Source organism: Vespa crabro, chromosome 5, assembly GCF_910589235.1.
Source record: "Vespa crabro chromosome 5, iyVesCrab1.2, whole genome shotgun sequence".
NCBI classification, from domain to species: Eukaryota; Metazoa; Arthropoda; class Insecta; order Hymenoptera; family Vespidae; genus Vespa; species Vespa crabro.
In genome coordinates, this window is record NC_060959.1 from 6,107,649 (window position 1) to 6,120,052 (window position 12,404).

The following is a 12,404-nucleotide window of genomic DNA, read 5'->3' on the forward strand; positions in this document are numbered from 1 at the left end:
TACATATATATATATACAGTAAGATTTGCTATAATATATGTAACACTATCACCGCGCAATTGGTGGTATATAATGGTCAACGCTAATTGGTTAAAGGTTATAACAAAGCGCCAATAGCGTACAATATCACAATGCGCGGGCTGCGTTAAAATTAATTCAAACTATAGATATTATCCCTTTATTCTTTTGACTATAGTTCTAGAACCTATAGAAAATGTAATTCTACAAAGAGAAAGAAAGAAAAACGAGATATCATCAATGTGCAAAAATATAATTTGTATCAGCCCTAAGGTTTATTTCATTGATTCTATTTCTCCTTCTTATACTATCTCGACGATGTTATAGCGATATAGATAAAACAGCAGTGCGACAAAATATATATATAATACGTTTGTATACATAACCTGTATATTAAATTATAAGGATGAATTAAAAATAAGAAAATGAAAGGATAAGAAAAAACTAGAATTCGTACGAGATGATATTTCATAAATCCTCGGTATATTTTTATTGCTTTTCTTTCTGAAATAAGAAGATATTTTCTTTTTTTTTTTTTTTTTTCCCGTGACAATGGAACGATGCCAAAGCCATCTAACGGACGAGGTCACGTATTCGCTTGCATTTGACCGAGTGCAATTTTAGGATCTATTTGTGAACACATTGAGGAACAGTCGTATATAGTAGAATTCGGTTGTGGTGGAAAAGAACGAAAAAAAAAAATGGCGAATATTCGTGATTGAGGACGACCAACAAAGTCAAAGGAATTGACAGCGAGAAAAGAGCTCGGTAAATTTTGCGTCTGTGACGTTACTTAATGAACGAATAAATTTTTTCTTTCTTTTTATTGTCTTAACACGTATCGCGTCCAATGTATTATTTGCTTTTCTAGAAAAACGAGTGAAACTTACATCGCAAATAAAAAGTTATTACCAGGACGGTGATTGCGAAACGTCATAAAACAATTCATACGAATCGAGCGACTTCGTGGGGCAAGGAGCATAACTATTATTTTCTTAAAGGGGGTTATCTCTCGAATGACATATATCAAATAAATGTTAACGCAATGGGCAATGTATCGAAGGATCCAATGACTTCGCATTGTACTTCGTTGTGATCTGATTTAATTTTATTCCAACGATCATTTCATTCATCGGAAACGTCAGGTGCGTTTACGAGAAAGGTTATAAAATCGTTTCTGACGTTTATCATGGTCACAGATGTAAACTTTCTTTTAAGATATTCGATTTTAGGAGTGCCGAGGAGCGCGATCTTCATCCAATATTTTTATTCCTTTTTCTTTTTCTTCTTTCCTTCTTTTATTTTATTTTTTATTTTTTTTTATTTATTTTTTTTTTTTTTATTATTTTTTTTTTATTTGTTTATTTATTTTTATTTTTTTTTATTCTTTTATTTTTTTTTTTTAATTACATAATATCATCATTTATTTATTTAACAAATCGTATCATTTACATATTTTTTTAGCAGATCTCCGATGAGAGCTCGATACACGTACAAAATGCAGAGCAGAATAATACGACGATTATATTTATATATTTTATTATCACGATAATAGGTATACTTGCCTAGATTTTAGGTAAATGGATTAATTTTTTTTCACTTTTTTTTTCCCGCCCCCCCCCCTTTTCTTTTTCTTTTCCTTGCAATTTTTGTCTAATATCAATGAAATGTCAATGATCTTATTTGTCAATATTTATAATCATTAAAATGGTCATAGAAAATAAAAATATGATATATGCTTGTTAAGGATATAACAAATTAAATGAATACATTTTTCTTTTTTTTTTTTTTCCATAGATTTTATATAACACAATAAAGATGGATCAAGAAACAGTATATGGTACCCACGAAGACAGTCATGTTGTCATGTCTGAAAAAGTACAGTCCTTGGCAGGCAGTATTTATCAAGAATTTGAAAAGATGATTGCAAGATATGACGAAGATGTAGTCAAAGACCTAATGCCTTTGCTAGTCAATGTTTTAGAATGTTTAGATGTATCCTATACAGAAAATCAAGAACGCGAAGTTGAATTAGAATTATTAAGGGAGGATAACGAACAGCTAGTTACACAATATGAGAGAGAAAAGCAACTGAGAAAAACGTCTGATCAGGTAAAATTCTTTTTCTAATTTTATTTTTATTTCCTGTTCTTAACGAATGCTATTATTTTCTATTACAAAATGTGTACGTATTGTTATTTAAAAAATGAGAAATTTTTTATTGTTCATCAGAAATTGCTCGAGCAAGAAGATGTTGCAGAAGATGAAAGGAAAGAATTATTATCAAGAATTGACAGTTTAGAGTCAATTGTAAGAATGTTGGAGCTGAAAACAAAGAATTCGCAAGATCACGGTACAATTGCCAATGGTTCTTCCAGTACATCCTCTCTTAGCACATCTTTTCACAGTAGAGTAGAATAATTCTTTTTTTTTCTTTTTGTTTTCATCATATATATGATTTTACAATGGATTACAGATCTCATGGTATTTGGATCAATTGATAAATACTTCATATCATACGTTTTTATGTATATTCTTTTAATTACATTGCATGATTTTTATCCTATTGTGTTATTTCTAAAGTACTCTTTATATTTCTTCGTTATTGTATATAATTTATTATCGTCGTTAATAAAATAGTTGATAGTTAATTTTATTTTATATTATATTTTATTTATATAAGAATTTCTTTTTTTACATCCTATAGTAGACAGCAGCAATGTGTTTTGTCCTTTTATCAATCAGTCTTTATATATTATTCTTTAACAATATTTTATTTCTGCTTTAGTTGTTCGTCTCGAAGAAAAGGAAACAGAGTTAAAACGTGAATACGCCCGCCTACATGACAGATATACAGAATTATTTAAGACACATGTAGATTATATGGAAAGAACAAAAATGTTGGTTGGTAGTACGGAAAGATTAGAAAATGCAACTGGCGGTCGTGGTCCATCAAGATTGCCTTCTCTTGGTTTAGCTCACATGTCTAGAAGTTCTGGTCCTTTAAGTTATGGATTTCAAAGTTTAGAAGCAAGTATAAATGCAGAAGAACCTCAAGATGAAAGCCCACCAAATGCTGCAAATTTAAGAACTGAAATGTTGGATAGTAGTAGTGAAGCTGCAATAGAAACCTCTGATAAAAGTCAATTAACAGATCAGCCTGAACAAGAAAATAAGACTACTGCAATTTCCAGACGTATGTTATCATAATATTTGAAATAGATTATTGTTTTTATTGTATATATATATATACATACACATACACATCTTCTTTTTTGTTATCATTTAATTATAGATGAAAGTCCTGAGACTGAATTGCCACCACCACTGATAACACCGACGACACCAAGTGGAATGGAGAAATTAGCTACAACACCAAGTGGTGGTAGAAGTAAAACTGAAAGAGAACAAAGAAGTGGCAATACATTGTATCAGGAACTTAGTTTCCAAGATGCAGATGCATTAGGTGAAATGGATGAAGGTGCAGATATCACAGGTAAAAACGCATATAAATTTTCGAATTTTATACTCATAATACGTGTTTGTAATTAACTTGTGATTGTTATATTCATAGGTAGTTGGGTCCATCCTGGTGAATATGCATCATCGGGTACGTTTAACAAAAAGATTACAAATCAATATAAATTTGGTTATGTGTGTTTATTCATTATCTAAATTCTAACAATAGTAAAGTATCAAAGCTCTTTAACTATAAGGCATTTTCATGTTCTGATAACACATTTACACTATGAAACAGTATAAAGATGATTATTATAATCTTATCAAAGTAAATAACTTTTACTCAAATCTATATCATTTGAGGACATAAGATTTATTTTCAAACTTTCTACTCTAATTAAGAACTTTAATAATAGAAGTATTATTTCCTAATATGTCTGGATGTTTCATCCATCGCTTGCCTTTTCACACTATGCTGACTTCTACTGAAACTCTGATGAATGATGCATGCAATATATAATCTAATCACGCAGTCAATGACAACTTTTATGGTAAGCTATTTATCTTTTTTATCTATCTTATATTCACATTTAGAAAGATATATTAGGAAAAATTATTTATATGTTAAAAGTTTCTTTCATTAACACAATATTATGTAATATTTTTACTAAACGCTTTTTTATAATATTAAATTTTATATGTAAACTAATATATAATCTATATTCATACTTGAAATAATATTTTGTACTCTTTAGGAATGGGAAAAGAAGTGGAAAATCTTATTATGGAAAATAATGAATTACTAGCTACAAAGTAAGCTATCTTATATTATTGAAAAAGAAAATAATTTAATAGAAAACAATGGTTTCATTATTGCATTTTAACTTTCAGGAATGCTCTTAACGTAGTTAAGGATGATTTAATAGTTAAAGTGGATGAACTGACTAGGTAATTAATTTAGATTATTTTAACTTTTGATTTTTTTTATTTATTTTTTCTTTAACTAATCATTTACTTCCTTCAGCGAGCAAGAAATATTACGCGAGGAAGTTCGTGGTTTGCAGCAAACTAAGGATCGCTTACGTCAACGTGTTGCGGCACTTGAAGAAGAATTAAAGAAAGTGAAAGAGGATGCTGAAGCTGTCGCAAAAGCAGCGAAGAGCGATGACGAAGAGGACGTGCCTTTAGCTCAAAGAAAAAGATTTACAAGAGTGGAAATGGCCAGAGTTCTCATGGAAAGAAATCAATATAAGGAAAGATTTATGGAGCTTCAAGAAGCTGTTAGGTGGACTGAAATAATTAGAGCAAATAAAATTGATCCTTCCAATACATCAGGAGGAAAAGGTTCACAATTTTGGAAGTTGTTAGTATCAGATAAATAAGAGATCAATATAAATATGTATAATAAGAGATAAGAAAACAATGAATCTTTTCGTCTCTTTTCTTTGTAGTTTTAGTAGTCTCTTCACAACAACTGATCGTGGGAATTTAGTTCGTGGAACACATACCTTACCTCATATTCGCTATAGTGCACCAACGAATCAAGTTGTTCCAGCCGTGAGCACCATGCGTAAACACACGTTGAAAAATCGCCATGACTTTCTCGACCAAGGAGACACCATGTGAGAAATCAATCCTATTCTATATACATGCACCTTGATGTTATGTCAATCTGACATCACAGCCTGCCTGATTTTTATCTGTTATTTAGATACAAATTTATTTATTGAGTATTGAGCTTTATACATCATAAAACATCAATCTTAATCTGTGATTTATCGCGCAATGAAAGTTTTTAGTGCAAATGCACACAATTATGGAGCTTAATTTATATATAGATATAATATATATATATATATATATATATATATATATATATACATATATTTATGAATATATATACATGTATATATATACATATATGTATATACATATACATATATATACACATAAAAATATACACCACATATATATATATATATATATATATATATATATATATATACTTTGATACTGTTATATATCAAAGCTGCCATAATAATTACTTTTAGTAAAATTCTTTTTATAGAAGTTTTTGGAAAAATAATCTCTTCTAAATGGGAAATAATTATTATAGAATGAATTGCGGTCATCTTTCCAGATTAGAATCCTCTTTGGTCTGTTGGGATCCATAATGTTTTCTTACCTCTTACAAATAGTCTTGATTGCTCTTAAAAGACGTGAGTCTTCTTTGCATAATTTAGAATTTAAACTGACCAATTTGAACGTACTATTGCTGCTAACACATTATCGTGTTCTGTTTCCCCTTTTACATTCATTGATTAATTATCTTGAGCAATAAATTTTTGAAATAAATTTTGACTTAAGATATCAATGGTTTTATACGAAAGAGCTTTATATTTCGTACATATATTACTTTTTTTCTCTCTCTGTTTGCTATATTTTATCCCTTCTCTAAAGTCTAATTTCCTAGTCTTCATATACAAGTAACATATTTGTAAAGTACATATACCGATTTTTATGTGATTTACATTTAATAAAATAACTTGCAAATGATAAAAGTATAATAACTAATGAGATAAATTGACTGTTACCTTTCTGAAATATGCTTGAAAAGCTGTAGTTTTGTAAATAAGAGTTTGTATATTTTTTGGAAAACTGATAATATATTCGATCATTATTGATCGATGAATAAATGAAGTTATGAGTATGTTAAACTTGGCTTTTATTTCGATGTCGTTACTTCGCTTTTGTCTCATTATTCGGGTTTTCTTGCCTCACCTTCATGGCGTTATCAAGAGATTCCTGGTTTTTCTGGCTTTCATTGGGGTGCTTATTGGTCAGCAGGTAAATCTGTTCTGCTATATTCCTAACTTTTCTGCTTTGATACCTGTATTCTGATTTTGTGAGAGATGGTCCTTGGCATGAATAATGATTCCAAGAGAATATTTTCTTTCATTTTTTCTTTAATTTTAAAATTCGTTCAAATAAGGAATGAAAAAAATTGGGACATGCTCACATAAAAATAATGTATAATATTGAAATACTAAAAGTATTTCAACATAAAACATAGGAAGAAATGTTAGTAATAAAATGAATCTTGGTAAGACCATATATTTGAAGACAACAAATCTGAAATTAGACATTTTAAATCATTCAATTCCTCATTCCCTTGCATTACGCTTGTTTAAATTGTTACATTTAAAATAAATATATTGTGCATTTAAAACGTACTTTACAGATCTTCTGAAAAGCTCGTTGCCCGCCGAGCAAACGAACGAAGAGAACAATATCGTCAAGTCAGGGCACACGTTAGAAAAGAAGACGGTCGATTACAAGCTTATGGATGGAGTTTGCCAGGAAAACCAATAGCACCAGTAAGACAACCTGTACCAGTACCAGTATATTGTAGGCCTCTTCAAGAAACAGAACCAGGAATGAAAGTGAGTATACTGTTTTAATATTTAATAAAGAATTTATTGTTTTTTTTTTTGTCCAGATTTTCGAAACATTAACAAACTTTTTTTATATAGATTTGGTGTGGAGCTGGTGTAAATCTAACTGGAGGCAAAACACCAGATGGTGGTTGTATGATTGGAGGAAGTGTATTTTATGCAGCTGAAGCATCAGAAACAAATACGACTAAAACAGAAGCTGAAGATGCGGTTGAACATTTAGACAATGAACTTCAAGAAAATGAACAACGTAGATTGGAGGCAGAACAATTGGAACAGAAACTTAGTTCCTTGGTCTGGATTTGCACATCGACTCAAAAGATGTCAAAAGTTACAGTTATAGATGCCAATAATCCAGCAGATATTTTAGAGGTTTTCAGTGTTTGTCAAGGACATTTACTTTCCATTGCTAGTGTACCTGGTGCCATGGAAAGTGATTATCCTAAAAACTTGAAGGAGAATTCGACATATAAACTTAATAATAAAAATGGTGATAACATAGATAGTAATCATGATGAAGCGGTCATAATCGAACATATTGATCAGAGCGAACAGAAAAAAATCCAAGAAGCAACGACTTCTATCGAGAACAATAAACAGGAGAATGGTAATTCTGTCGAAGAACAAAGTAATGAAACTCTAGAAAAAACAAAAGATACGGATCAGAGTTCGAGTGCCGGACCCCAAAGTTTGGAAAGTGTAGATAGCGAAACAGCAAATTTAGGAAAGATTTATTTTATTAAATGCAATTCAGAAGTAGTGAACGATGAATTAAATTGCAAAGAAGATAAAAACGAGGAAGACGAAAATAAGGAAATAGAGGAAAGTACACCTATCGAAAAAATGTCATCAATACAACCAACCATGTGGTTAGGAGCTCAAAATGGTGCTGTTTTTGTACACTCGGCTGTTGCCAAATGGTCTGTTTGCTTGCATTTTGTAAAATTAAAGGATGCAGCTGTGGCTATCGTGTATGTAAAATATTAAATATTACTTGTATATTATTTACATGTGATAAAATTACCTATATAATTTGCTTATAATCAAACTATTTATTTATTTTTTTTTTTTTTTTTTTTTTTTTTTTTTTTTTTTTTATGTTATTTTATAGGCACGTTCAAGGCCGCGTTTTAGTTGCTTTGGCCGATGGAACTGTAGCTTTGTTCCGAAGGGGCCCAGATGGTCAATGGGACCTTTCTCAGTATCATGTTATTACTTTAGGAAGCCCACAACACTCGATCAGATGTATGACCGCTGTCAGTGGAAAAACAGTATGGTGTGGATATAGAAACAAAATCCATGTGATAGATCCTATTAGAATGACTGTTGAAGTAAGCATTTTGAAACAATTTGTTTTATTTAATGAAGAATAAATAAACGTATAAAATAATGCAATGTTTCAGTGCACTGTCGATGCTCATCCTAGAAGAGAGTCACAAGTGAGACAATTGGCATGGCTAGGCGAGGGCGTTTGGGTTAGCATTCGATTGGATTCAACATTAAGACTCTATCATGCACATACTTATCAACATCTACAAGATGTTGATATAGAACCTTATGTCAGTAAAATGCTGGGAACAGGGAAACTCGGATTTTCTTTTGTACGAATCACAGCTTTATTAATTTCCTCAAATAGGTTGTGGATTGGTACTGGAAATGGAGTGATAATTTCAGTACCACTATCCGAAAGTGCGTTTATATAAAAATAATCTTTTTATAGATTAATACGTTGTATTTATATGATCTATTTATATATTATATTATATACAATTTTTATAGGTGCAGGCGGTTCAATGGCAGTATCCAGAGTTCAAACGGGAGCTAATAAAGGTGATGCACCAGGAATTGGTGTTAGAGTCTTTGCATCGGAACGAGGCGTTGCAGTTGGAAGCTTTATACCGTATTGTAGTATGGCTCATGCTCAACTAAGTTTTCATGGGCACAGGGATGCCGTAAAAATGTTTGTCGCTGTACCTGGTAAGTTTACGTATCATGGCGTTGTTAATTCAAAAATTTTTTAATACATAAATCTTTTAGGCCACGGTGGTCAAAGTGCAGCAACCGATGGTTCACAGCCTGCGATGCTTGTATTATCAGGGGGCGAAGGTTACATTGATTTTAGAGTCGGTAAGTAAGCATTACCAGATTTATCAAGTACTTAATATATAATAACGTAAGTCTTTTTTAACTATCATAAGTATGTCAAAATGTAATGTGTGATGGTGACAATTTTAGCAGAAGAAGCAGAAGACGAAAGTGATGTGGCAACTCATCTAATAGTTTGGCAATTGGTCAGGTATGCCCCCAGAGAGAGAAAAAAAGCAAAAAAAAAAAAAATAACAGAAAAAAAATGAAAAAATAAAACAAAAAAAAGAAAATATTTTTATTTCAGCATATGTTAATATTCGTATTAATAACCCTCGGTTACGAAGACCTATACTAACAGAACATTCCTTTCTTCTGTTGCACTATATAACGAAATTTGACTAACATTTGACTGGCTGGCTTCATATTTATCCATTACCGATTAAAAAGTGTGTTGTATTATAAATGATCTTTCATAAATTTTAAACGTCATGATAAATTGCTTATGAACGTATAGCAAAATCTGTTGGCTTCACTTTAAAAAAAATTATTATCACTATTTTTTTGTAAAGAACTATATAGGATCAATTATATATCTGTTGCCTTTATTCTCTGGGGGTGGTCCTTTCCAGCTGACATGTATTTATTGTATTATATGAACGAAAACTGATATTTGCACTTTCCTTATATATTATAAAAGAAAGAAATTAATTAATTGTCACCCGAAATATTTACCAAATTTTTAGGTGATGGAGAAGAAACAGAAGAGAGTATCGAACGGTCTAATGCTATAATAGCAGCCAATGCTGACGAACATGGTGAACAAAGTCATCTTATCGTTTGGCAAGTCCAGTGTCCGATACCGATGCCCAGTTAGCCTATGAAATGGGAAGACAACTTCATCATGGTGCACGGATAGCTTATGTCTTAATAATGTTTGGTCAACAAATCCCCATATGTTGGAAACAAACAAAAAGTCAATGAATGATATTTGTTGATTCATGAAAGAAAAAGAAAAAAAAAAAATATGCGGTCGTAACATAACTTTAAAAATAATATGATTTCGTACAGCAGTATAAGGAAAAGCGTTTTAAACAATAATAAGTAACATTTTGCGATAAACATATAAGATCTCTGCATGTATTGCATTTACTCTGCTTCTACGTTGAGTAATCTAGGAGGAAGGGGAAGGAAAAATATATATATATTATATATATATATTTACTGAATTTGAAGTAACTTAAACAAATTTTATAAATTTCGAGATGTTCTTAGAATTAAATGCTTATCCCAATATGTTTCGGCATTTCCTAATCTGTTGTAGTTGAATCGAATTATTCTAATAATCGTATGCACTTATCACGGAATAACGTCGATTTTTATTTCACATAAGTTATTTCATATAAGGAATTATATGTTGTTAAATGTATATGAAATAAGTAACTGGGTAATCACGTTAAAAAAAAAAATTACATTAGATAGAATTAAAAAGGGAAAGAAAAAAAACGTTGGGCATTAAAAGGGCACTAAAGTTATAATGTTCTTGCCATAAATCGATGCGACGAACAAACAATAAGAAATAAAATCTAATGAATTTGGAAATATTGCCGTGACATAGTTATTCATATATCGCGTTCTAAGCATTGTTTCACTATAAAAGTCAAATGGGATAAGTGGTGCAATTAACTCAGGCAGAATTTAGTTATAGATTTATAATTTACTGCGTCTTTTAATTCATTTTACTTCTACAAAAAAAAAAAAAAAAAAAAAAAAGAAAGAAAAGAAAAAACGAAGAAGAAGAAGAAGAAGATGAAAGAAAGATGGAAGAAGAAGAGAAGAAAAAAAAAACGAAAGAAAATATACATCATATATAATCTATTTGTTATTATTTGCGAATGAACTTCACGAAATCATCTTTTACGATTGTTCATAATTTCGACGGATTTAAATCAACCAATTATGTAAATATTATAACCATTTTTATAGCGCAAATAGGAACGTAATTATTTAATTATTTATTGACGGAAATAATGAATTATAATTTCAATAAGAAAATTCTTTCTTTCCGTCTTTTAAAGCTTTACGTTCTCTTCAATATACATACGTATATTACCAAAGACATGGATCTATTTGTTATGTCTGTCTATTTATCTATCTATCTATCTACCTATGTATCTACCCATCTATCTACCTATCTATCTATCTATCTATCTATCTATCTACATTTTTCTTTCTTTGCGTTGTCAGTGATTCAACGTTCAAATTCTCGTTTCTATAAACAATTTAGACGTTAGGATCGACTGAAGGTGAAATCTTTTTAGTAATTAGTTTTATTTTTTCTTGAGCTCTATTCACAGCCATTTAAAACTTATGAAATTTTATAATTGCCTACGTTATTATCGCGAACGCGACGATTAAGAGGATGAAGATTGTGCGTAACTGTGAGAGCTCGCTTATAATAACGAGCTCAGATCTGTACCTGGCTCAGCTGAAGCTGCAACGACATTAATAAAGAGTTGCAAAAATAAAAATGTGTATACGACTTTTTTTTTGTTTTTTTTTTTTATTTTAATTTTTTTTTTTTGTTTTATGTCTTTTCTCATAGATTCTCTCGTATTTGTCCTTCGCAAAATATGGAAAAAAAAAAAAAAAAGAAGGAAAAAATGTATTTATTTATTTATTTTTTCTTTTCGATTTCAACAATGAATCTAACGGAACCGATCGAGAATTTTTCTTGCCTAACTTCAATAAAAGCAATAAAATTTATGATTGAAAAAATTTCTGTTCGATCGAGCGAAAAGATAGAACAAAAGAACTAAAGAACACATAAGTAATATTAAATGACAAGGTTAGGTTATGTATATGTATATTTATCATGTTAAAGATAATACGTATTTGATATATTACCAAGTGGTTAAAAGCTCTAAAAGAAAAAAAGGAAAACAATAAATAAAATCGTGATAACCGCATTGATAACATTCTATATGGATTACATATAATTATATAGATCGTGTATGAGAGTAAGGAATTATATAAATTCTTTATTATTGATTCATAAATTTCATTTTTTTCTAATCAACTCCAATTTGCAAACATATTTACATTTGTTTATATCAATATCATCGAATGATTGATTTCAATTATCATCAAAAAATATTTTCTAGTCTCTCTCTCTCTTTCTCTCTTTCTTTCACCGGATTAACTCATATCTTCGTATCTTCATCGAATTTTGAATTGATTCGCAATTTGTTGAATATTTGAAATAAATATTATCGGAATGATCGAGTAAATTTTTCATTTTCAGCAGCCTTCGAAATAAAACGAAAAACATAATAACGAAAACCGAAAGGTTCGTCCTTGATCGTAGAGGCAAAAAAAAAAAAAGGA

General features: G+C 30.2%; 1 protein-coding gene across 8 annotated transcripts; it reads left to right on the forward strand.

Annotated features, from left to right (window-relative positions):
* The first annotated feature begins 610 nt into the window (after positions 1-610).
* On the forward strand, positions 611-11,548 carry LOC124424432 (JNK-interacting protein 3). Of its 8 annotated transcripts, none has more exons than XM_046963473.1 (20): positions 612-786; positions 890-1,163; positions 1,816-2,130; positions 2,251-2,425; positions 2,807-3,214; positions 3,314-3,514; positions 3,593-3,628; positions 4,011-4,028; positions 4,233-4,290; positions 4,369-4,425; positions 4,502-4,840; positions 4,929-5,099; positions 6,719-6,920; positions 7,011-7,903; positions 8,044-8,263; positions 8,336-8,621; positions 8,712-8,909; positions 8,970-9,059; positions 9,168-9,228; positions 9,764-9,896. In XM_046963473.1, exons 3-20 carry the CDS (start codon positions 1,837-1,839, stop codon positions 9,765-9,767), a joined length of 3,711 nt encoding a protein of 1,236 aa, XP_046819429.1. In that variant the 5' UTR covers positions 612-786; positions 890-1,163; positions 1,816-1,836; the 3' UTR covers positions 9,768-9,896. The 8 variants fall into 8 exon arrangements, with proteins under 8 accessions (XP_046819430.1, XP_046819429.1, XP_046819426.1 ...); XM_046963470.1 differs by lacking the exon at positions 9,168-9,228 and adding an exon at positions 1,483-1,594 and having other exon boundaries at positions 613-786; positions 9,764-11,548; XM_046963469.1 differs by lacking the exon at positions 9,168-9,228 and adding an exon at positions 1,486-1,594 and having other exon boundaries at positions 613-786; positions 9,764-11,548.
* Positions 11,549-12,404: the final 856 nt, after the last annotated feature.